The sequence below is a fragment of the Lissotriton helveticus genome, chromosome 6 (genome assembly GCF_964261635.1).
Source record: "Lissotriton helveticus chromosome 6, aLisHel1.1, whole genome shotgun sequence".
NCBI lineage: Eukaryota > Metazoa > Chordata > Amphibia > Caudata > Salamandridae > Lissotriton > Lissotriton helveticus.
The window spans coordinates 1,495,583,656-1,495,610,871 of record NC_136067.1 but is presented as its reverse complement, the minus strand read 5'-3'; the positions used below and the strand labels follow the sequence as shown (position 1 = coordinate 1,495,610,871).

The window sequence follows — 27,216 nt, the reverse complement described above, 5'->3', positions numbered from 1 at the left end:
AACACAACGTCACTATTCCAAATCTTTAACCTTACTGATCGACAAATCAGTATGGCACAAAAGGGTGCTGATTATACAATCTTGAGCATTGAAAAACTCGAAAGATTACCAGTGACAATGTCAGAACGACCTGTCAGTGAATGGATAATACATGGGATAATAAATATTCCAATCTCAACCTTCAGGTTTCAATACTGCCAAAAATATATACAGGCTGGCATGTACGAGAAATTGGGAAAGGGGTACATTAAAACATCATGGAACCTGCCCTATTCACATGCATGTGTCAGTAATAAAGGACAGAAAGTGTTTCTTAGTGGCAATAATTGTGCGATGTCACTAAGCGGCACGCTTCTGTGTAACGGAATTAGTTTGCATGGAGCCTGTGAAGGGAATTCATACAACCTTTCATGTCACCAGCAAGGCGCACCTGCAACAGAAATAGAACCATTCTTTCAAAGACTCTATAATGGGAGTTACATTCTAATTGTAGACCGCAGATGTTGTAGTCTTATGCCCGGGACTCCTTATCTAGTAACTACGACTGCGAAGGTCAAGTGCTGTGGACGCTCATTGTTCCCCAGCTCCTTTCCAGACAGGGAGGCTAGGGCATGGCCCAATTTGAAAATTACTTCTATTCGAATAGATACTTTAAGCAGAATGAAAACAGTGCTTCTTCAGACGCCTACAAGGCTCACGTCATCAAAAGAAACGTATGATCTACAAGTCGCAAGGACGACTGCAGAGATACATTCATTGTTATCAACTAATTCCCCCATACATTTCAGCAGCCCCAAAATATTTTTTCATATTTTTCGGGACACTATCTTCTGCTTAAAGTAAGAACTATTCTTAAAGAACTAAGGTTTCTAAAATTTTAGATAGCTTATAGACATAGCTTATAGACATTAGCTGCCCGCTGGTATGTTCATAAATATTTTATTCTGTGATGGAATGGTCTCGAACTTTTTTCTGTATTTAGAGCCATTTCATGTGTAAATTCTCATATACCAAATAAGCAATAATGTATACAAATGCGTGATTACCTTAGCATTATTATACAGCTTGAGTGCATACAATACATATGATTGCAACTTTTCCGTATATTTGAAAATTTCAAAATGCATTTATGTATTTTGGGGTGGTAAGGTATACACAATACTCTATAGTATGTTGTACTATGTTTTACTATGCATAGATTAGTAAATATGACCATAGTTAGCGTGGAGTGGGTGTGATGTATTCCTATAGGTTCTGAATCGATCCCCCTATTCCTGACCCTATTCTGGTTAAACAAACCAACAAGTTAACTAACAGTCAGCCCATGAGGCAGAAAACCCCCATTATGCAGATACCGTTATCTGACGCAGTCACACTACGGCACAGGAACGTGTTATCTGATTAGGTCATAACGCTTGCGATCTAATTAGACAAGCGATATTTCTCCAGCCCCTGATAAGGCATACGGAGTTCTGATAACAAATCAAACCTATGACAACCTGGGCAAAACCCTGCGGCCATTGTTTTGATTTCACCGAGAACTTCAGCAAAAGAATGTGCTAACGAGCAAGTCGTATGACATCCTTATTGACGTATCTATGTCCATCCTTACGTCAATCTCGGCACCTTAAAGGTATAAATATTACCGATATTGCCCTATGCAAACACACGCGGTGGTGACGAGACGGAGCAGCCATACTTGCCGAAGCCCAGAGCAGAGCAGACCCCGCTGGCACAGCCCCGCCTTCCTGACGCGCTGAGAACGAGACGCGCTGATTTCTCCTGCCGAGAGATCCAGCACCGGCGCTTCCGGGTAGCCCTCGCAGGCAGCCTGGAATATCGAGACCAGAGAGAGAGATACCATCCCTCATTCAACCTAGATTCCAGGTACAGAACTGAATAACCCCTCACAGAGAATTCTTTAGTTATTCACTTGGCAAAAACAAACTTAACTTAAACTGTAACTTTCTATTCCCGCCCACGTATTAGGCTTAGGTCAGGTACACGGGGTAGGCGTATTTAGAAACACCAGTTGAGTACGTTTAGTCAAATGTATATGTGTATGTAATATATTTTATTCATTTTAAAACATCTTATGGCTTAGAAACCATATCAATGTTTTTACAGTATTATTTTATACTATTGCTTTTAATGTATGCACTTTACTTAGCTATAAGTATTGCAATAATATCGATCCATTTCTCTTGTATGAGAAAAGAGACTGATCAATAAATAACACCTTTTTATTGAACACGCCCGTCTCTTCCTTTTCTCTACAATCTGATGAGACTAAGAATGCACGTAGTGACTGAGTAAAATAAATTGCCTTTTGTTCACACGACTCTCGAGATATACTCTTGATTAGGGGAGAGCAAAGTTGTCATGTTCTATGGTTGTCAGAAACTAAATCCCTTCTTGTCTAATCAGGGAAGTTAAGTCCTTCCTGAACATTCGAGAAAGTTTCTAGTGAACTCTGAGCTAGCTGGCAAAACCCAAAACTTTAAGTCTAGTATCGACAGTAGTAGACCTAGTTAACGTCTGGCCTAGGCCTTTACTGCTGTAGGTATTATTCCAATGCGCAGAGCCTATTGGGATGATAGGAACTACACTACAGGTCGGGGCTTCTCTTACCCCAAAGCACTTAGTCGAGGGTCACTCGGTGGTCGTGCTGGACAAGCGTCGTGCAGTTCTGAAGATGGCCGGTCCCTCGAGGTCTCGTCGCACCCACGGATCACAGCTGGGCTGATGATGTAGGTTGAGGTCAGAGGTGCCAGGGAAGCCGGTTCTCGTCGTGCTGGAGCAGTCTTGATCCGAAGGAGAGACTGGCAACAAACCGCGATGCTTGGTTGGTGCCTGCTGCTGCAGGGTGACTACTCCTTAGTCACAAGGGAGAATCTTGGGAAGAAGTCTTGAGTTCCTTTCGTGGAAAGTAGTTTCAGGATTCAAAGATGATCTGATTTGGAAGGGGGCCAGTTCCTACCTTTATCCTGCAAAAAGGGGTTGGCACGCGACTAAGTCCTGCCCTATGGGTGGGACTAGGAGGGGGGTGGTTACTCCCCTCTCCTTTGGCGGGCTTTCCCCAGATCAGGGGCTGGAGTGCCCCTGGAACTGGTTCTAGCCGGCCTATGCACAGTGAGCACCGGGGTGCCACTTGCAGTCACCTTCCTCTAAAGCCCTGCCTACCTAGGATACACAAAATCCTGTCTGGGACGGTGCTGGCACCGCCCCTGGCAGGAAACCCTTTGTCCTTGCCTCCTGGGCTGGGAGGACTCCCAGCAGCAGGAGGGCAGACTTGTGTCTCGGTGGCAGCATCCATTTTGTGGAGCTAAGGCTCTGTCTGACTTTAACCGGGGTTACAGGTTACATACATGTCGTGTCCCTCTAGAAGGGTGGAATGCTAACCCCGTCGCCAGAATTGGCGAGGGGTTAGTATTCCAATTCGTATGACACCTTACTCGACATGTTTTGATAAAGCGATACCAGAGTTGGCACATAACCGCGAGGATTATAATGCACTTAAGAGTATATGGTATGCGATATCATGGAAACGGCTAAGGGATGGATCCCGAAAGCCGGAAACGGCTAAGGGATGGATCCCGAAAGCCGCAGACAGGCTCAGCTCATGCCAGAGCACTATCTCACACGATTCCAAGCACTCTGCCTTCAGGATTGTTAAGGCCTGCCATAGGAGTGACTGATAGGAGATCTGTGTGCCCATGTAGGTTTAGATATAGGAATACTATATCTAAAGCAAAGGGTGATTACACCACTTTGACCCCAGCTGTCAAGCAGCCAGTTGTGTCTGATTTAGTTAGTCAGCCCAGGGGTGGCATAATACATGCTGCAGCCCCTGGGAGACTTCTGGGTGCACCTCAGCCCTGGGTACAGGGACTTGAGAGGGCCCAGTGCCAATTCAGTACCTGGGTACAATTTGGAGTAGAGAGAACAGCTAGGCTGTGGGTCTGATTAGCAGTCCCACAGCCAGGGAAAGTCGTAAACCAGTGAAGCAAAAAGCAAAAATCTGGGTGATCATAGGATTGCAGACCCTACTCTCCTACAGCGTAACGCTAAATGACGACTAGATCTATATAATATGTACTGTGTGTTCAAACTACGTTATACTTGGTGGTTCCACAGGTCGAAAATAATAGAATGTGCTCTAAAACAATAGAAGAAAACGGGGAAAGGAAAAGAGTGCAAATTCTTTACAAAATTGACAATAGTTGTATGAATATTCAGGTTTCATAGAAAACATAACATTTCGTAGTGGTCATTAAGCCCACCCGGGGTCACTGTCCCTAGCAATTTTATCCAATGTGTTTCACTGCGAGCTAATGTTAATGTCAGTGTCTGAGCTGTTTTTTGTCTGTTCTAGAATGGTGAATCGTAATTGAGGTATGGTGTGTGAAGCCTGTAACCGATGTGAAGCGAGAGAGGACGTGGTGGTTTGATTACGGATTCTGCTCTTATGTTCTATTATCCGCATTTTAATTTTGCAACTCGTCCTCCCTACATAGACCAAACCGCAGGGGCATTTAATGGCATAAATGACTCTCTCCGTATTACAATCAGATGTATGTTGTAATTTTATTTTTTTGCCTGTGTGCGGGTGCATGAACAAATCGGCCTGAATCACATTGCTACATTGGCCACAATTGTGGCATGTTCTCATACCTTTGTATGCCTGTTTTACATCCCTTTTTTTTTGGTTTCAGTAATTCACGTAGATTTCTTGATCGGTTATGTGCAAATAGTGGTGGTCCTTCAAAGAGGTCAACAAAATCAGGTTCATGATCAATGATCTCCCAGCGTTTTCTTATTATCGCTTTAATTTGGGATGCTTGTGTTGAATATTTTAATACAAAACCTTCTTGTTTCTGCGATTGTTTTATGCTAGGCTTTAATGGGTCTTCCCTTCGTTTTAAAGCAATCTTCTTTTCAGCTTTCATCAGTATCTCAGACGGATAACCTCTTGCCTCAAATCTCATCATTTGATCTTGAATCTGATTGATGCAACTGGTGGCGTCTGATGTGATCCTTTTGATTCTCGTGAACTGAGACTCTGGCAGGTGTTGCTTGAGTGAAACCGGATGTGCACTGGAAAAGTGCAATGCATTATTGACATCTGTTGCCTTCCTATACACAGATGTTGCCAGACCTTTAGATGTTTTGATTATTTCTATGTCTAGAAAATGAATTCTGTCACCCTGGATATCATGCGTGAATTGAATCCTCGGGTTGTGGCCATTCAACTCAGTAATGCAATCTTCCAACATTGGTTTTGAACCCTTTCAGATGACTAGTATGTCATCTATATAGCGCAGAAACACTGCCGCATTTTCCTTCCATTTGGGATTAGTGAGTATATGATTATACTTGAAATAAGCCATGAATGTGTTTACTTATGAAGGGGCTCCGGGAAAGCCCATGGATGTTCCGGTCTTCTGTAAATAAAACGTATCCTGCCAAATAAAATAACTGTGGTAAAGAGAAAAATGCAATAGTTAAAGTAAAAAAATTGCTTTATCAGATGTTAGAGAGGACGCAAGCAACCTCCATTCTACTGCCTCCAAACCTTCATTATGGGCTATTGATGTGTACAAGGCTGCCACATCAATGGTGCACAATAGAATCTCATTATCAAATACTTGTCGAATAGCTTCCAATTTCAGTAAGCAATCAGTAGTATCCTTTATGTAAGTTTCTCACGATTGTACCAAGAGTTGTAGATGGTAATCTAGGTAGTATCCTACTGCTTCATGAATGGAATTACATCCAGCCACTATTGGTCAAAAAGGTGGTTTAAGACTGTCTTTATGCATTTTAGGCAGCATATAAATATGCGGGATCCTAGGTGTTTGATTAATCAAAATTTTTCCAATGTTTTGATCAATAATGCAGTCATGTACTGCTTTTGTCACAATATTAGTCAGCAAAGTGACTAATTCCTTGGTGGGATCTTGGTCCAATGCGATATAAGTTTCCTGGACTTGTACGTGTTGGTCTACGTTCAGGTTGTAGAAATCTGTGTCAAGAACCACCAACGCTCCACCTTTATCGGCGGGCTGAAAAACGATAGACGTATCTTGTCTCAAGGAATTTAAAATCCGAAGTTCCTTAGGTGTCATGTTGGACTTGGTGGCTTTGTTGTATCCAATCTCTTTAAGATCCTTCTTCACCAAAAGTTCAAAAGTATCTAGGGATTTGTGTGTCATGGGCGACATAAGAAATGCGTTACTTACCTGTAACTGCAGTTATCCAGTATTGGTATCTTTCATAGATTCAACATGCCTGAATCATTCCCGTTGTCGGGGTGGGAGTCCCCGCTATATAAAAAGAGTAATGTCATATAGACATATACATAGTAAGAGGCCAGAGGCCTCTCATTAGTAACATATCCATGTCCTTTTGTAAAAAGGACCAAACTTTGACTAAGAGCCAATCAGCTATCACCACCCTCTAGAACCTTCCTGGAAGGAGCCCTAGTCCCTCAGATTTTCGTAAGCACAGTGCTAAGTAGTACCTACTGAGAGAACCAAGGTGAGCCCTTCCAGGGGAGGTGGGTGGGTTGCATGTGAATCTATGAAAGATACCAATACTGGATAACTGCAGTTACAGGTAAGTAACGCATTTCTTATTTAGTATTAGGGGTATCTTTCATAGATTCACATGCCTGAATCAGAGTAGCAAGCAATCAGCAGCACATTTTGAATGGTACAACATGTAAAATCACTTGATAATAACATATCAATTGTGAAATATAAAAAGTACCAAAATACCATATAAAAGAGAAATGTGCAATTAGACAGTAGGAAGGAGGGATGAAAGAGAGAACGCTCACCTCTAGTGAAATTGATGACGGAGCACAGCTTGTCTTACTGCTGCATCTTTCATAAGTTCAGTATCCAAGCAGTAGTGCCTGGCGAACGTATGCGGCGTCTTCCATGTCGCCGCTCTGCATATGTCACTGACGGGTACTCCCGCAAAGAGCGCCATTGAGGTGGAGATCGTTCTAGTGGAATAAGCCCGAACCTTGGAATGCAGAGGATGTCCTGCTTGTTGATGGCAGAAAGCAATAGCTACAGAGATCCACGTGAAATGCTCTGCTTAGTCAATGGAAGACCTTTTCTAGGTCTGCTAAAGGCAACAAAGAGTTGGTTGGATTTCCTAAATTGTTCTGTTCTGTGGATGTAGAACTTCAGACAACGTTTGAGGTCTAGAGAGTGGAGAGACCTCTCTGCTGTGGAAAGTGGATTTGGGAAGAAAGTCCGCAAGACTATAGGTTCATTAAGGTGGAAGTTAGATGGGACCTTAGGAATGAACTTAGGGTTAGTCCTCAGAATCACTCTGTCCTGTTTGAACTGTAGGAAAGGGTCTTGAATGGAGAAGGCTTGGAGTTCACTCACTCGCCTTGCCGATGTAAGAGCTAGTAGGAGAGCGGTTTTCCAGGAAAGGTATTTGATGTCAGCTCTGTGAATTGGCTCAAAGGGATGTTTCATCAATTGAGCAAGCACAATGTTCAGCTGCCAGGTGGGTGGTAAAGTCCTCACCGGAGGGAACGTCCTGAACAGGCCTTTCAGAAATTGTTTAACAAGCCTGCTGGACCAGAGGGAAGCACCAGACGAGGAACGTCTGAAACGAGATATGGCCGCCAGGTGAACTGTTATTAAAGCATGGGCCAGCCCTGAGTTTGCCAAATGAAGAAGGTAAGGCAGAATTTGTGCAGGTGACGAAGAAAAAGGGTGTATGTTGTTTGCTTTACACCATATACAGAACCTTTTCCATTTTAGGGAATACGTCTTGGTACTGTCGGCCCGAACCCGGGCTAAGACCACTCTGCATTCCTGAGGAATGTCTAAGTTTTGGAATTCTCTGAACTCAGGAGCCAAGCCGATAATTTGGGAGATGCTGGATCCGGATGCTGGACTTGCCCGTGGTTCATCGTGAGGAGAGTTGGGCACGGTTTGAATGGGATCGGTGGTTCCAGCGATAGGAGATGAAGCTCTGTAAACCAGTGTTGGCGCGGCCACGCTGGGGCTATCAAGATCAGGGTGCAATGCTCCACCTTCAGTCTCCGGAGGACCCTGGGAATCAGGGGAAATGGAGGAAATGCGTATGCAAATACGTTGCACCATGCAATCGAAAATGCATTCCCTAGAGATCCCCTCTGGGGATGCCAGCTTGCGTAATGTTGGCATTTTGTGTCGTGTTTGGTCGCGAACAGGTCCAGGTGAGGCCTGCCCCATCGGGAGAATATGGAGTTGAGAAGTTGTTGGTCTAACACCCACTCGTGGCATACAGAGCGTTGTCTGCTCAGTGAATCTGCCAGTACATTCTCAGTTCCTGGGACGTATTCTGCCAGAAGGGAAATGTTGTTTAGAAGTAGCCAGTTCCAAATCTTTTGAGATTCTTGAGACAACGTCAGAGCGAGTCCCCCCTTGCTTGTTTATATAGTGCATTGTGGTGGTGTTGTCTGTTCTCCCAAGCACTGGGGAATCTTTGATCCGTGGCAGGAAAGCTCGAAGCGCCAGGTAAACTGCTCTTAACTCGAGAAGGTTTATGTGCAGTTGTCTCCTGCAGAGGACCACTGCCCGTTGATCTGGAGTTCCTGAAGGAACGCACCCCATCCTTCTAAGGACGCATCTGTGGTTATCACATATGGCGAAACTGGAAGTAGGAAAGGTAGACCCTGCATAAGATTCTCTGGGCGAATCCACCAGTGTAGAGCTTGGACCATGGGAGGAGTCACTCGGATTACCTCGTCGAATGATCCTGTACATTGGATCCATTGAGCGGATAGCGCCTCCTGAAGGGGACACATATGAAGGCGGCAGTGTGGAACTAACAGGATGTTCGAGGACATCATCCGTAGCAGGGACTTGTACAGGCGCACCGTGATGGTCTTTTTGGCTTGTATCCGGGCGGCCAAAGACATCAGCTTGGATTGACGTTTCTGTGAAGGGAATGCCTTCTTCTGAGCTGTATCTAGGACAGCGCCTAGGAAAGTGAGACGCCGGGAAGGCTGAAGGACGAATTTCTCTTGATTGAGAGTAAGGCCCAGGTCGTTGAAAAGTTGAAGATAGGGGTTGGAGGACTTGGTCACGCCTGCGAAAGTAGGTGCCTTGACGAGCCAGTCGTTTAAGTACGGGAAGACTTGGTGATGTTGTTGCCGGAGGTACGCTGCTACTGGAGACAGGCATTTTTGTAAAGATGCGTGGTGCCGACTTCAGGCTGAAGGGCAATACCCGAAACTGGTAATGTTTGCCAGCCACAGCGAACCTGAGGTATTGCTTGTGGTTCGGTATATGAAAGTAAGCGTCTTGAAGGTCTAAAGACACCATGAAGTCTTCCGCATTGAGGAGTTTCAGTACCTCCTGGATGGACACCATACGGAATGACTGTTTTTTTAGGTATTTGTTGAGATCTCTTAAGTCCAATATAGGTCTCCATTTTTTCTCCTTCTTTCGAATTAAGAAGAATCGAGAGTAGAACCCCTTGCCCTTCTGACCACGGGGGACTCTTTCTATCGCTCCTTTCTGGAGCATTAGTGAGAGCTCCAATTGCAGCCGGTGTAGATTCTTGTGTAGCATTGGGCGTGGAGGATTTTGAGGCGGAGTTTCCACGAACTCCAGAGAATGTCCGAATTGAACAAGTTGGAGGACCCACCGATCCGTTGCAATCTGTCTCCAATTTTGTAGGAAGGATGAAATTCTTCCTCCAACTTTGCAAGGCGGAGAAGAAGCGGAGACCTGTGGCAGAGAGAAGTCATTGTCTTCTGGCTATGTCCTTCTTTCCTCCTCGAACACGAAAGGAAGACTTATTGTAGGACGACTGTTGTTGTTGTTGTCTCTGTTGATACTGGGGTTTGTACTGCTGATTTGAGCTGTACGAGGATCTGTACCCTTGAAAATCACCTCTTGTTGATTGACCTCTCCCTCTGGAGCCCCGCAAGGGAGGATTTTTATACTGAAGGGTACCCAGTATCTTTTTTGATACCTTGAAGCATTTCATCAATGTGTGGTCCAAACAGAAGTTGGCCATCATACGGCATGTCTAGCACTTTAGTCTGCACTTCAGGACGGAAAGACTTTGCTTTGAGCCAACCTTGTCTCCTCAGGACCGCAGCTCCCGCTAGCTGGCGGAACCCCGTGGATGCGATATCCATCGCAATATCAATCATCTCAGAGGCTGAACGTTCGCCTTCCAAGAGAATCTTTTTTGCTTCTTCCTTCTCTTCCTCCGACAGTGATCCCAAATATGGGGCGATATCAGCCCACATTTGACGGTTGTAGTGTCCTAACAGTGCCATAGAGTTTGAAGCATGCACTGTTAGTGCTGACATAGAAGAAAACCGCTTTCCGATATTGTCAAGTTTTCGTCCTTCTTTATCTGGTGGCGTAGTCAGCGCAGCAGATGGATTGAGTAATGACCGAGTTCGGCTTGGGATGGCCAGTAAGGCAAGCTGGAGCCGTGTTTGGAGCCCTATGTTTTTGTCCAGTCTGGGCAGAACTGGGGGCAAAGATGAAGGGTTTTGCATGATTTTAACACCTTGGTCCCAAATGTATTCAATGATAGGAATGGACCATACAGTCTTTTTGAATGATTACTTAACCGCATGCGCGCTAGCGGTTTTCCCGCTGCGCGCTGCGATTTTGAAAATCCCGCGTTACGTGACAAGGTCAGCTCGGCATGCGCGTAGCGCAGGTAACGCTCATGACGAGCTGACCTTGTCATGAGCGTATAAGGGGTTAAAATCGTAAAGGAAGCAGTCTTGTTGTTCCGTAGTCATTTGAATTTTAAAACACAACGCCGCCCTTTCCAAGATATTATGGTATCCTCCAATGTCTTCCGGGGGCGAGTCCGCTTGCGTTGGTACAGGGGATGCTGGACGTGGAATGACGTAGTCATCCCATTCGTCATGTGAGTCCTGGAGTTCCCCTTCCTCTTGCTGTTGCTCTTCTTCTTCCTCATCATCTGAGGATGGTGGAGGAGCGAAGGAGCAGGATCTGGCAGAAGCACTAGAGGTGGAGGCCGAGGTCTCGGTGGAGGTGACACTACTGGCGGTGGAGGAGGAGTGGAGGGAAACCTTTGTTTGTAGTCCTCAATCAAGAATTGCAGATCTGTCACTATGGAAGCGGGAAGACACACCGTAGGTCGTGGAGGAGGAGGAGGAGGCTGGTATTCCTCCTGGCATTCCACTTCGTCCTGTTCCTGGTCTTCACACTCTGAACTTTCATGATATTTTACTTGCAGTTGTGATGGACTGGTTGCTGTTTAGAACATAGAGCCCTCATCAGAGTCTTCAGTGTCCAGTAGATGAGCAGGTGGTAGTGCCTGGACTCTGGTCGGAGAGGTCAATTCCGGCGTCAAGAGTACGCTTAGTAACCTTAAAGTGCGTGTATGTATACTTCAAGGTCGGAGAATCTATCGTCGTCGAGCTCGCCGACGAGGTGGTCGTCGACAGAGGAACGTCGACAGTCAATCCAGATGCCGTCGTCGACGAAGTCGTCGTCGATGACTATGTCGTCGACAGTTGCGTCGTCGACAGTGATTTCTTTGTTGACTGCTTCGTCGACGGTCTCGTCGACGACACAGTTGTCGAAGTCGATGGAGCCTTTATCGTCGTCAATGAGGTTTTCGTCGACGACGATGGAGCTTTCGTCGACGACGATTTTGACTTTGTCGACGTTGAAGAGCTCGTCGACGGTGGCGTCGTTGACGATTTCTTGATCATAATGATAGAAAAAACAGACCTACCCGTCAACGACAGGGATGTAGTGGATGTCGACGTGGATGACGCCACCGACGAGGAGATAGTTGCTGTCGACGTTGTCACAGGCAGAGCTGAAGACGTCGTGAAAGGTCTCTTGAAGGTAGGAGTAGAATCCTGAAGAGAAACCTTCACAGCCACGGCCTTTGAATGAACCTCTGAAGACCTGGGCGTCTTCTTCTGAGGTGGCTCCAAAGATGGTCCTGGGGATGTCATTCTAGGCCTTTTAGGAGAGGAATGTGCACTCCTGATGGAACACTCACTCTCACCTGAAGAGACTGCTTAGTCCTTATCTTTCAGTCTCTGAAGCCATATCAACAGGCGTCCCGCTCTGTCTTTGAGAGTTTTAGCAGAAAAAGTGCGGCAGACTTTACAATCCTTAGCGGAGTGGTCTGGGTAGAGACAATAAAGGCAGTCCTCATGCCTGTCATCTACGTGAAGCCTCTTTTTGCCACAAGAGGCACAAGGTCTAAAAAAAGCCCCTTCTTTGGAGTATCAGCCATGGTGAACTGAAAAACCCCTCTCAGAGAATAAATTCTGAGAGACAATTTGTGGAAAAATCCAGAAATATAGGAAAGCTGAGCAGAGCTTAGTGGAGACTCCCTTAGCACGACGTGCGGTAGAAAATCTGAGGGACTAGGGCTCCTTCCAGGAAGGTTCTAGAGGGTGGGTATAGCTGATTGGCTCTTAGCCAAAGTTTGGTCCTTTTTACAAAGGGACATGGATATATTACTAATGAGAGGCCTCTGGCCTATTACTATGTATATGTCTATATGACATTACTCTTTTTATATACCGGGAACTCCCACCCCGACAACGGGGAATGATTCAGGCATGTGAATCTATGAAAGATACCCCTAATACTGGATAAACTTGCTCTTCGGACGAAACGTTTCCGATTCTTGGTTTTGTTCTTCATTGGTAGGCAGCGTAGAAAAGAACCATCTTAAGCGTAATTTCCGCATAAACTGGAATAATGAGACTTCGGTTTCTAAATCATTTGAGGAGTATGTCGGTACAAAGGAGATTCCCTTATTAAGAACCCTAAGTTCATCTCTATTCAAAATTCTTTTGGAAATATTCATAACCAAAGATTCTACTTCTTTGGATTCTCTGATGTCTGCCGGACTCTGGAACTTTTCTTGATTTTTCCCCTTCGAGTACGGGTTCTCGTACTGCTGGAATTGTGTCCGGTGGTGCCTTTGACGCCTGGCCCTCCGCTAAAAAAGATGGCTGTAAGCTTGATGTGGAAGCAGCTTTCTGTAAGGGTGCACTTGTTTGTAATAGTGCGGGAACCCGTTTTGGACGTTGTACTGTCAAATCTTGGTCCGTGACTATGCTTTCCTCAGATGAATTTGCATTCGTTTTAAAAAACGCTTCTGTGCGTAGGTCTCAGCCCAAGAGTATACTTCGTCTAATTTATAGTCGATAGTATCCCAGCGAAACTTGCGAATTTTTCGCTCATGCACTTCCTTTGCATGCTTATGCAAATTTCTGTTAAAGTCTTCCAATACTTTATTCCAATCCTCTTGATCCATATTTTGAGAAATGTCATCCTTTAGTTTATTGATATCATTTGACAAATCTGTCAGGATTGATGAAATCTCTTCAATAATTAAGAGAATCAAGTCAAGGGAACATTTGTTCAGTATTGCATACCAATGGGACATAAAAGCCTTGTTAAATTTGAATAACATGGGTCTCTCACATTGCTACATTGGCCACAATTGTGGCATTTCCTCATACCTTTGTATGTCTGTTTTGCGTACACCACTGATGAAGCTGAATCCATATACTCACTAGTTAGAGAAGTTCAGGACTTTGGGTCCTCCCCAGGCAACACAACACAACAACTACGGCAATTAGAATATTTATTGAGAAAGGAGATTAACCAGCGCCTCCATGCAACAACTCTCATAGAATACCACAAAGTCAAGAGGATTCCGAAAGGATTACACATTGCTTTGAGACCCATGTTATTCAAATTTAACAAGGCTTTTATGTCCCGTTGGTACGCAATACTGAACAAATGTTCCCTTGACTCGATTCTCTTAATTATTGAAGAGATTTCATCAATACTGACAGATTTGTCAAATGATATCAATAAACTAAAGGATGACATTTCTCAAAAAATGGATCAAGAGGATTGGAATAAAGTATTGGAAGACATTAACAGAAATTTGGATAAGCATGCAAAGGAAGTGCATGAGCAAAAAATTAGCAAGTTTCGCAGGGATACTATCGACTATAAATTAGACAAAGTATACTCTTGGGCTGAGACCTACGCACAGAAACGTTTTTTTAAAAAACCAAATGCAAATTCATCTGAGCAGAGCACAGTCACGGACCAAGATTTGACAGTACATCGTCCGAAACGGGTTCGCATTGGACCAAGATCCCACCAAGGAATTAGTCACTTTGCGGACTAATATTGTGACAAAAGCAGTACATGACGGCATTATTGATCAAAACATTGGTACATTTTTGATTAATCAAACACCTAGGATCCCGCATATTTATATGCTGCCTAAAATGCATAAAGACAGTCTTAAACCACCTTTTCGACCAATAGTGGCTGGATGTAATTCCATTCATGAAGCAGTAGGATACTACCTAGATTACCATCTACAACCCCTGGTTCAATCGTGGGAAACTTACATACAGGATACTACTGATTGCTTACTGAAATTGGAAGCTGTTCGACAAGTATTTGATGATGAGACTCTATTGTGCACCATTGATGTGGCATCCTTGTACACATCAATAGCCCATAATGAAGGTTTAGAGGCAGTAGAATGGAGGTTGCTGGCGTCCTCTTTAGCATCTGAGAAAGCAATTTTTTAACTTGAACTATTGCATTTTTCTCTTTACCACAGTTATTTTATTTGGCAGGATAAGTTTTATTTACAGAAGACCGGAACATCCATGGGCTTTCCCGGAGCCCCTTCATATGCAAACCCATTCATGGCTTATTTCGAGTTTAATCCCAAATGGAAGGAAATGCAGCAGTGTTTCTGCGCTATATAGATGACATACTAGTCATATGGAAGGGTTCAAAACCAGGTTGGATGGCCACAACCCGAGGATTCAATTCACGCATGATATCCAGAGTGACAGAATTAATTTTGTAGACATAGAAATAATCAAAACATCTAAAGGTCTGGCAACATCTGTGTATAGGAAGGCAACAGATGTCAATAATGCATTGCACTTTTCCAGTGCACATCCTGTTTCACTCAAGCAACACCTGCCGGTTTCTCAGTTCACGAGAATCAAAAGGATCACATCAGACGCCACCAGTTGCATCAATCAGATTCAAGATCAAATGATGAGATTTGAGGCAAGAGGTTATCCGTCTGAGATACTGATGAAAGCTGAAAAGAAGATTGCTTTAAAAAAAGGGAAGACCCATTAAAGCCTAGCATAAAACAATCGCAGAAACGAGAAGTTTTTGTATTACAATATTCAACACAAGCATCCCAAATTAAAACGATAATAAGAAAACGCTGGGAGATCATTGATCATGAACCTGATTTTGTTGACCTTTGAGGGACCACCACTATTTGCATATAACAGATCAAGAAATCTACGTGAATTACTGAAACCCAAAAAAAACTGATGTAAAACAGACACACAAAGGTATGAGAAAATGCCACAATTGTGGCCAATGTAGCAATGTGATTCAGGGCGATTTGTTCATGCATCGGCACACAGGCAAGAAAATAAAATTACAACATACATCTGATTGTAATACGGAGAGAGTCATTTATGCCATTAAATGCCCCTGCGGTTTGGTCTATGTAGGGAGGATGAGTCGCAATAATAGAAAATAAGAGCAGAATCCGTAATCAAAACATCACGTCCTCCCTCGCTTCACATTGGTTACAGGCTTCACACACCATACCTCAATTACGATTCACCATTCTAGAACAGACAAAAACCAGCTCAGACACTGACATTAACACAGCATTAGCTCGCAGGGAAACACATTGGATAAAATTGCTAGGGACAGTGACCCCGGGTGGGCTTAATGACCACTACGAAATGTTATGTTTTCTATGAAACCTGAATATTCATACAACTATTGTCAATTTTGTAAAGAATTTGCACTCTTTTCCTTTCCCCGTTTTCTTCTATTGTTTTAGAGCACATTCTATTATTTTCGACCTGTGGAACCACCAAGTATAACGTAGTTTGAACACACAGTACATATTATATAGATCTAGTCGTTATTTAGCTTTACGCAATCCGTGGTAGTATGTCTATGCCATTTTAGTATCAGGGCGTGTATGGTTTAATTTTGGTATATGAAGGGACTGCTAGACAGTCCTCCATTAAGTACACAGGGTCCACCAACCCGCTAAGCACATCGCAGGTTTGGATACATTTGAGTCAGGATCCGATCTTTTTTACTGAAGTGAGAGACATACGAGCGTCTTGCTAGTGGTTATTATCATTTATTACATACTTATCATTCTTAACAAACACATTGTTTTTTAACCGATAATGCTAGCTTCGATTTCAATATTGTGCATGTGTGGTTATATTGCGGTTATTTGTGCACAATAAAGTTGGTTGATACATTGTATCACGTGGACTCATTGTCAGGGTATCTTCCAAAATGATGCGGGTCCTTTAAATACGCTAAGCACGTTGGGATGCTTGCGCGAATCCCGGAAGCAACGAGTTAGTCGGAGGCAGTGTGAGGCGTGGTGGCGTTCCCATATCTTCCACAAATACAGTGAGAATTTCTTCTTTTGCATCTCTGGATACCACATATTACCAGAGTCTTTTCATAAGTTGTAAGCGTTTTAATAACGCGACATTTCACTCACTTTGCAGCACATGGACAGACTTGAATTACCACGACTCGGATGTAAACTTTGGATTGAGCGGGACTCTTCACATAAAATACGGTGAGGCTCTTTTTCGTGTTCACTGAAATAGACCAGCGTTAGGTCTACCCGTATTATTTAAAGCTTTATGGTTCCATACATTTTTTACACATAGGATACATATTTCATCAAGAGCAGTTAAAAGCACACAATGAGGCAGCCGTTTTGACTTCATGTAGACGGGTAAGGGAGCATTCGGTTACCTTGTGTTTATGTTGCCTCAGTATTATGTTTCAAACATGCATTTAGGTTGTTATTGAATCTGACCACAGTTATACGCCTGGCAGTCGGTTGGAGGGTAAGAATTCCTTCTGTTTGGAATACTTTTTTGTCAATTTCATTTCTCTACTCTTCATTCACCTTCACTGTGAGAATGAGTTGGGAGTCACTGTTTGTTTATCTCTTATTCATTGACAGCACCTTATGAATTTGAGTGCAAGTATTGGTGAATTTTGTCATTTAATAACACATTGTTACTTTTTACATAAGTCACATTTTCCACCTACATCGGAGATCTATCTTGTTGCACCGGCCTTTCTGCACTTTATCTTACCTTACTTCGCATCTTTTAGAGTGCAAATTCTATTTTACTACATTGTAAATAGCATTGTGCTTGTCACATCGCAATTCATTGTGTTGTAGGTTCCTTCGGAGGACGCAGCTGCACAATCAAAACCTCTACCTACTTGTTACATTTTCCCCTGACGAAGGGTTCATTTTTGAACCCGAAATGCATTGGGAGTGTGTCTTATTAAAATCTGCTGACTGTATTAATTCATTTATGTGGGGTTTGACGATGATTGTATAATTATACTTCTAAGTTCATGTATGCATTGTAATTAAGTGCACATTTTCAAACATTGTTGATTTATATTTCGTGTATGATAAATTAACATGCCTTAGAGCTTATGAGTCTTTTTGATTAATTTGATTAGTTTACTGAGACTTTTTGTCTACTGATGTGCTCCACTCCAGGTGGCAGGAGCAGCATGGTTTGAATTAAGAAGTCTTCTTTGACATTTTGGAAAACAGTACACACCAAACTTCGAAGAAAGCCTGTCAAAAAGGGACAGCGAATACCTCTGCACAGTGTGGAAAGAAAAGAACTACAGTCAGTGCACTGAGGTGGCACCTAGATAGGTGGCGTGCACGTCACATGGACGGAGATGATGGCGAAGTCACCTGGAGCCAACCAAAACCTTCTACAAGAGTGCAAGGGTATTGCTCGAAGACAAATCTTCTGAATCCAGTCTGATACCTGAAAAATTCACAAGTAAGGAATCTGCGGCTAGATGTAAGATTATTCAGTTTAGCATTTGTCAGGAACTTGAGCAGCCTTGCCATCTTCATCCTCCCCCACTTCTTATCATAATGGGTAAGAAGAACTAATGTAAGGCATGACCTTGATATACGAGATCCATGGTTACAGAACTGATGTATCCATGGGATGATAGACCACCTTTGATTACTGACACTTGAACATAATTTGCAAAACGTCTGATATGGAAAATGCTACTTACCCAGTATGCATCTAGTGTTGGGTCCGGATTTTGCAGTTTGTTTTTCTTCGAAGAAGTCTTCCTAGTCAAGAGGTAGGTGACTCCTCCTTTCGGTGATAGTGCGCATGGTCATCGACTCCATCTTCAGATTGTTTTTCCGCAGAGGGTGAGATAATGGAGTAGTAGTAAAGAATAGAGATGGCCATGTGTAAGTATGTATAGTATCAAGAGAACTACAGGCGCTACAGGTAACCGGGGAGTTGGGTGAGATGCATGAGATTCTACAGCTCTACATGCCAAGAACAGATGCATACTGGCTAAGTAGCATTTTCCGTTCGAGGCATGTGAGCTGGAGATCACATGCTAATGCATAGACTATACAGCAGTTTCCCCTAAGCGGAGGCTATCCTGTGACTGATGAAGTTGTCTTAAACAGCGTTTTAAGCCTTGCTTGGCCTACATTAGCCTGTTGTCTGGCTAACACATCCACACAACAGTGTTTGGTAAATGTGTGTGGTGTGGACAATGTTGCAGTTGTGCAAATGTCAGTAATTGTGCTGTTGCCTAAAAAAAGCCATAGTAGCTCCTAGTTTACGAGTGGAATGTGCTCTAGGAGGTACAGTAAGAGTCCTTTTGGCTTTTACATAGCAAATCTGAATTCATTTAACAATCCACTTAGGATTACCCAATTTGGATATAGGACTGCCCTTGTGAGGTGGTGCGAAAGCAACAAGAAGTTGTTTGGTCTTACGAAAAGATTTGGACCTTTCAATATAATACACAGTGCTCTTCTAACATCTAAGTGTGTAGAGGTCTTTCTGCAACAGAGTCAGGTTGAGGGAAGAAAAAAGGTAATTCGACCGACTGATTAATGTGAAATGCAGATACTACCTTAGGTAGGAATTTGGGATTGGTGCGAAGAACTACTTTGTCTTTTTGTAGCTGGAAAAATGGTTCTTCTATTGTCAGTGCCTCAAGTTCCCCCACTCTCCTCAATGAAGTGATTGCAATGAGGAAAGCTGTTTTCCAAGTAAGGAACTCTAGTTCAGATTTGTGCATGGGTTCAATGGAGGGCCCATTAACCTTGTGAGGACTATATTAAGATTCCACACTGGGGCAGGTGGAAGTCTTGGTGGTGTAACTCTTTTTAGTCCTTCCATAAATGCTTTGATTACATGCACTCTGAAGAGTGATTGATGTTATTGTTATTGCAATAGATAACACATCGCTTCCATTTAGCTACATAGCAAGCTCTTGTGGTAGGCTTTCTAGCTTCATTGATAATGTTCATGCAGTCTGGTGGAAGGTTCAGACAACCAAACTCTATGACTTCAAGAGCCAGGTTGCAAGGTTCAATTGTTTGGGATCTGGGTGCTTGATTTCTCCATGGCTCTGTGTGAGGAGACTGGGAGTTGAAGTGGTACCAGGGAGAGTTTCAACAGGGTTGTGAACCAGGGTTGACGTGCCCATTTTGGAGCCACTAGTATTAGCGTGAGGGATGTCTGCCTGAGTTTCCAAACCACTGATAGAATGAGCGGGAGAGATGGAAAAGCGTAGGCAGATATCCCTGATCAGTTAATCCATAGATCATTGCCTTTGGACAATGGGTGTGGATACCTGGAGGTGAAGCTTTGGCATTTTGCGTTTTCGGGTGTTGCAAACAGGTCTATGTGAGGGACTCCCCAGGCCTGGAAGTATGGGTGGAGAACTTGAGGGTGAAGTTCCCACTCGTGTTTGATACCTCTGCCTGCTGAGGAGGTCCGCGATCTGGTTGTTGACTCCTGGGAGGTGTTCCGTTAGGAGATAAATGTTGTGGTGAATAGCCCACCCCCAGATGTCTTGGGCTAAGTGGGACTGTTGGGGAGAGTGTGTCCCCCTGTTTTGTATGTAATACATAGCTGTCATGTTGTCTGTTTGGACTAATACAGCCTTGCCACATAGGTGATCTTGAAAGGCTTTGAGAGCTAGAAAGATTGCCATGAGCTCTAAATGATTGATGTGGAGTAACTTTTACTGGTGGCTCCACAGCCCATGCACTGTGTGTTGTTGATGATGAGCTCCCCAGCCAGTGAGAGAAGCATCCGCTGTTAATACAGTCTGTGGAACCGGGTCTATGAACGGCCGCCCTTTTGACAGATTGTGGGTGTTCCACCACTGCAGAGAGCTATGAGGGTACGGCCGCTTACCAACACTAGATCGGTTAATAGACCGTGTGACTGGTTCCACTGACTGTGCAAGTATTCTTGAAGTCAACGCATGTGTAATCTGGCGTGGGGAACGTCCATGATGCAAGATGCCATCATTCCCAACAGTTGCATGAACACTCAAGCTGGAAGTGATTGAGTGGCTTGAAATTTGAGAATAAGCGTCTGAATGTTTCGAATTTTGGCTGCATTGAAGAACCTCTAGAGCCCTTTGAGTATCCGGAGTGGCTCCTATGTAATTCTGAATTTTGCTTGGCTGGAGATGTGATTTTAACACATTGACTGAAAATCCTAGTTAGTGAAGCAACTGAATGGTTACTGAAGTGTGTTTGCAGCTTTGTTGGTATGTGCTGGCTTTGATGAGCCAGTCGTCCAGATAGGGGAAGACGTGCATGCTTTGTCTTCGGAGATGCGCAGCTACTACCACCAGACACTTTGTGAAGACTCTGGGGGCAGTGGTGACTGTATAGGAGGACTTTGAATTGGTAGTGTTGACCTGCTACCACAAACCTGAGAAATTTGTGGTGAGGCGGATGGATTGGATTATGAAAGTAGGCGTCCTTTAAATCTAGAGTAGAAAGAAAGTCGCTCTTTTGCAAAAGAAGTAGAACCTGTTGAAGTGTTACCATGTGGAAATGGTCTGACTGTATGTAAAGATTTAGTTCTCTGATCCGTCTTTTTTGGGTATTAGGGAGTAAAAGGAGTAGATGCCCGACCCTTGATGTTGTGGTAGTATGGGCTCTATAGCTTGTTTTAGTAGTAGGGATTGTACTTCTTGTTTGAGAAGGTATAGGTGATCCGGTGAAAGTTTGTGCAACTTTGGGGGAATGTTTGGAGGAGTGTCGATTAACTCCAGGCAGTAACCAGAACGGATAATTTGGAGAACCCACTTGTCTGTTGTTATTGACTGCCACTTTGGTAGAATTTGTGACACTCTTCCCCTACAGGTGTTAAATGGTCAAGGGGGTTACTAAGGGCAAGTCACTGCTTTGTATTGGAGGGAGAGGTACGTATATTGGAACCTTTACCCCTGCCATTGCTGTTGTTTCCTCTATAATTGCCTCAAAAGAAGGTTTTGAAGCCTGAGGGTTGGTTATTGCCCTTATAGTTAGACGCAGTGTCGGTGGAAGTATTTTTGGACGCTGCTCGATAAAAGGAGCGCCGAAAGGAACCACAGCCTTGTGGAGACTGAAGGGCTCCCATGGGTTTAGCCACTTCTGCATCTTTCTTAAATTTTTCAAGTGAAGAGTCTACCACCGGCCCAAAAAGGTGTTCCTTATCAAAAGGTGTGTTTAATATTGAGGACTGAACCTCCAATTTAAACCCGGATATGCGCAGCCAGGCGTGTCTCTTAGAAGAACACGGGTGTTCACAGCTCTGGCAGATGTATCAGCAGCATCTAGGGAACATCAAATTGATTATTAGAAATTAATTGTCCCTCACGTACCAGGTCCTGCGCTTTAGATCCTGCGATTTCGTCCCAGTGCGGCGGTCATATCTTGCTAGCAACGCTTGAGTGTTAGATATGTGCCAGAAGTTAGCTGCCTAGGAGGCTACCCTTTACCCTGAAACATCAAAGAGTTGGGACTCCTTATCTGGGGGTGATGCGTCTCAAGTAGTATGGGAGTTTGCCCTTTTACGTGCATTAGAAACTAATGAGTCTAAGGGTAGTTGTCCTCTTATGTAGACTGGATCCGATGGGGCAGGCTTGTATTTTTTTTATCTATCCTAGGGGTAAAGATACATGCACTGACAGGATCCTTAAAGATGTTGTCTATATGTCTGGTCATTCCTTTCAACCTGGGCAACATGTGTGCTATTTAATGTCTCAAAAAGGAATTTCTCTTCAAGGGATCTTTTTCTGGAGTTGGACCCTAGGGTAATTAGCAGCCTTGCTTAGTAGTTAAATATAGCCTTCACGGTCATCTTGTGGAGAGGGTCTGGTAGGATACAGGTCCGGGTTGTTGTCAGTGGGCGAGTCAGTGTTATAGTCATCCCACTCATCTGTAGGTCCGAGCTGATTGTCATCATCATCCTCCCCATCCCCATCCCCAGTGCTCAGGTGAAGCTTTTGGTAGGCTTTAATGCCGAGCCTGTAGGCGGGGTGTCAGAAGTGTGATTTCGGTAGTGACCAGGGCTCGAGGGCGCGGGTTGGTCCGGAGCCTTCTTTTTCGGTGGAACTGGAAGTTGGGGCGAGGAACGAACTGTACTTACAGTACGTTGTCTATGCAAGATGTCTTCATCCTGGTCGGAACCATTGTCGGAAAGGGAGAATTCTTCCTGTTACTTATCGGCTCCGATGGGGTCGCCGGCTTCTTCTTCCTCCGATTCAGGTTCAAAGAGGTTCGGAATGGAGCCTGTGTGTTGGCTCTGCATATCGCCTCGTCGGGCCTGACAGTCGCGAAGAGTCTTTTTGGAGAGGAAAGCACGGCACGCGTCGCAGTCCTGTTCACTGTGCTCCGGTGACAAACACAAGTTGCAGACGGTGTAGGAGTCGGAGGGCAGGTATTTCGCATGCCACCAAGGGCAGTACTTAAAGCGAGTTTGTTCCATAGACTGCAAGTCAAACCAGGGCTAGGACCGATGGCCTACCACAAGCTCTCCGTTCAAATTAGTTTTTAGCAATAACACGATCCGTGAGAAAGGGGAACGCAATCGGAAGCAATGCCGTCGAGGGTGAATGTTGTACGCGTAAAGAGGAACCAAAGGATAGTCGTCGAACCGGGTCGTAGCGAGTCACATCCGAACCCGATAGCAGAAAAAAACTATCTGAAGATGGAGTTGATGACCATGCACACTATCACCGAAAGGAGGAGTCACCTACCTTGTGACGAGGAAGTCTTCTTCGAAGAAAAACAAAGTGCAAACATCCTGACCCAACACTAGATGGTGATCTATGAATTAGCATGTGATCTACAGCTCACATGCCTCGAACATAACATTATAAATCCTGTGCAGTGAAATGATGAATTTGCAAGGGAATTTAGAATTCTGAATTTCCCACCGGAATTTTACCAAGAGATATTGGTTGCTTTCTACAGCGAACTCTCAGGCTGAAAACAATTGATCTTTGGAGGTCCCACGCATCTCGTAATTTCAGTGGAACTGCTATTAACAACCCCATTGAAATTTAGAGAGACCTCATAATCAGGCTTTTGAGAAAATAAATATTGGAATTTAATGGTAAAAGACTTTAGCATCAAATAGCTAAGATGCTATCAAAGGCCCAAATGCATGCAAACAATCCTACAGCAAGTAATGTAAAGTTTTAGATGCCAAATCAGTAAATTAAACTTGCTAAAAATAGGAAATGATCACAACCATTCAGCAGCCAGTAGAATCGATCAAGGGCAGGTTTATATTCACAAGTGCTCAACAGGTTTCTATTAACCTGCTGCATTTCTTTTCTGAAAGAATGAGCCATTCACTTAGCACCATTTGATTTTACATAATTTATATGAAAATAACAAAACTACTTACCAGAGAGACAACATTGTTTGTTATGACGCCCCCAAATAAAGTTTTCACTGTGTTTTTCTGAAAGAAACACATTTTAAGAAAAATCATTACACTATGCAATCATTTTAGACACACTGAGTGGAACATTTATACAGTATACTCTTTACAAACTAATGGCCAAATGTATGAATATCTGAACACAAATTGCAACCAGTATTTTCACGTCCAGTAAGGATTTTTAATACAAGGTGGGTTCTTAAAAATCCAAATCTCAGTTGGTCACAATTGGACCTACCTCACGAATATTTATGAGATAAGTTGCAAATTGTGTTTGACTACAACTGGAGTCCATTGCAGGCCAGCAGACCGCCATGTCTGTTTTTGTTTTTTAATATTATAAACTTTATTTTTCCTTTTTAAATGCAGGACCCTTTCCTTAAGTAAAACGGGACTTCATTTAATAAGAAAAGTTAACTTTGTTTATGTTTAATAGTTGACAGTGGACTCGGACCAGTGACTACTCTTAAATAGCCTTTAAAAAAAAACATTCACAAAGGGAAAGGGGTCCCAAGAGGACACCTTCACTTTTGCAAATGCATTACCAGCTCCGTAAAATATCAATGTTTAGCAACCTGTTTTCGGTCGCAAATCATTGATGCATTAGCTACTGATTCAGTAGAACAAGCTCCTTCCAGAAACCAAATCTGTATCCATTTTGAACCCCACTTTAGGAGTCGGAAAACATTTCAGCCTCTTAAAAAGGGATCAATAGATTTAAAAAAGGCATTTCATCCGTTGCAAATGACAAATTGGAGCATTTGGGACCGGTAAAATGCTCAGTACATTTGGCCCTCAATTGCCTGTAGAGATGGTGAGAACACTTACCAGCTCTGGTGACATTTCTTCAATTTTTGTAATTAAATCAGTAAAGAATTCGGTCATATCCTTCTGCTCTCCTGTATTAAGTGGCTGCTTATCCATGGTGTAAGTTTTACAGAAAGGCCTTGGATTATAAGCTTTGCACTCGCTTTCCTAAAATAAAAAAATAAAAAGGCAATAATGTGTTTTAACTGGACCAATAACCATACATGTATTTACAGAAACAAACATTTTATGATTGCTGTCCTATCTCTCTCTAGGTAAGAGAAAATAAATAAGTAACCAGGAACACTTTTATAATGGATGCTGCATCTTTGGAAGATTACTTCATTAATATCTCAATCATACAGGAAAACCACATGGACACAGTGATTTACTTGAACCGATATTTTCACTACACCCTATTTTTGTAACGCCTTATCTAGCAGAGACTATCTAGCTGTAGAGTCCTTAACTTAGAATATTCTCCAGACGTCAGACTGATTTGGACACTTTTGATGAGCAGTACCTCAGCACGACAGTGTGAGGTGTAATTCGGCTCCGCAAGGTGTCATCTGCACCGGAAATGATGCACGTGGTGCCTATAAAGGCGCCACCCAAGTGCGCAAACATCAGTTTCTTTTTGAGACTTTGGACGTCAGAAGCACAGACCCGCAACAAACACTGACCACTGGCGTGTAAAGTTAGTGCCCTTAGAAGTGGTAATCCCTTTTCACTATAATCTGTTCACAGAGCGGTGAGGATGGGAGACATGGTAAAGAACCTGCATCAAGACAAGAGTCTCTACCAGACAAGGCATAACCGAAGGCGAGTACCTTGTTCATCTGATAGAGACTTCTAGCCACAGATGAATTACCTTAGTACAGATATACAAGCAATACCTGGACCGCTATGGTGCCAAATCTGGGTACCAGATTAACTGGCACAAGTCGACACTCTATGACCCCCGAGAACGGAATGAATGGCCCCAGTTGCCAGAGAGACTACAAGCGACCAGAGAGAGATTTCTCTATTTAGGGATCTTTATTACGACAGACACTGACCTTTCATATGAACGAAATATTAACCGTATTGTGAGTAATTTTAAAACTGACACAGACAGATGGCAGTCGCTCCCCTAGACAATCCTCGGACGGGCAGCTATGTTCAAAATGATCTCGCTCCCGAGATTCTTATACGCATTCCAAAATGAATATTACCCGATGAAAACCAAGACCTTCCGAGAAGTCCATGCGGAGTTGAGGTCCTACCTATGGTTAGGAAAACATCCTAGAGTAGCGATGGCGACCCTACAGAGACATCAGTATGACGGGGGATTTCTCTCCCGGACCTTGAAGTCTATTATTGGGTGGAACATCTCGCCCCCATTAATGAAGGGGTACACCGCATACAGTTTTTTAAATACATACAATTGAGACATGCGTAGTGGGCTGAAACGACACTACAAGAGGCGCTCCCTGACTATGCGCCACTGGAGGGCCGCCTGCTGCAGGAAAGGATCCCTGAAAAGGCCGTGTACCTGACGTACAAAACTATTATGAACAATAGGCCGAATAGGCTGGAGGGCCTTTGGATCACATGGGAGCAAGAAGTAGGGGAGATGGATGACGTAGACTGGGGTGTGGTACTGATGCATCCCAGGGTAGTTGCAATTAAATCACGTCTCCGTCTCATACAGTTTAAGATCCTACACTGGGCGTACTTTGATAGAGTGCGGCTCTTTAAAATGGGGAGAGTGTCTGATCCTAGCTGCTTGCGCTGCAGACACGACAGTGGAGGTTTCCTGCACATATTATGGACATGCCCACAACATTCAGGCTTACTGGGGCGAGGACACCGCCGAACTGGGTGAGGTACTGGGGATAGACATTCCATTGGATCCGAAACTCATTCTCCTGGGAATGACAAACGACATGGACCTGCCCCGTCCGTTACTGATATTCTTAGTCCTAGCCCTGGTAGTGGCCAAAAGGGACATAGCTAGGAATTGGGGGGCGCCAGATATACCTCAGCTTAGGGAATGGAGGAGGGGCATGGACATCTATATGGCAGCCGAAAGGGTCACGTACAAAGCGAGAGGGTGCCCGAATAAATTCCATAAAGTGTGGGGTAAATGGAGACATTATCATGGCCTGGATGGAGGACTCTGAGGAGACCCCCACCAGTAAAAATGTGCCTGCCGTGAAGGGGTATGTTGCTCGGGGTCAGGGGACAGTGCCTAAAAGACCTTGTGAACTATTCTGAATGGACATCTGAACCTTGATACAGGGGTATTGGACCTTGAAGGAAATGGGGGGGAGGAGGGGTGGGGGGCGCGGGGATATTGCTTGATGGTGACGTGCTTGCTATGTGTTTTCTCCTTGCGGCAAAACAATAAAAATGTTTAAAAAAAAAAAAGTGAAACAGGAGAAAGAGAAAGATGTCAAAATTTTGACCAAGAAAGAAAGTAACAAATATCAGTTCCAACATTTTGCAATGGATCCACCCCATGTGCTAAGAATTACGTGCAT

The 27,216-nt window shown here is 43.8% G+C and overlaps 1 protein-coding gene across 2 annotated transcripts in view; it reads right to left on the bottom strand.

Annotated features, from left to right (window-relative positions):
- The window catches only part of USP34 (ubiquitin specific peptidase 34), a 2,681,755-nt gene that overhangs the window by 1,319,496 nt on the left and 1,335,043 nt on the right, over positions 1–27,216 (bottom strand). For both annotated transcript variants that reach the window (XM_078649291.1, XM_078649292.1), the window contains exons 44-45: positions 24,713–24,859; positions 23,849–23,905 (exon numbers count right to left, since the gene is read on the bottom strand). In XM_078649291.1, coding sequence (XP_078505417.1) covers positions 23,849–23,905; positions 24,713–24,859 — 204 coding nt within the window. The remainder of the gene's footprint in view (positions 1–23,848; positions 23,906–24,712; positions 24,860–27,216) is intronic.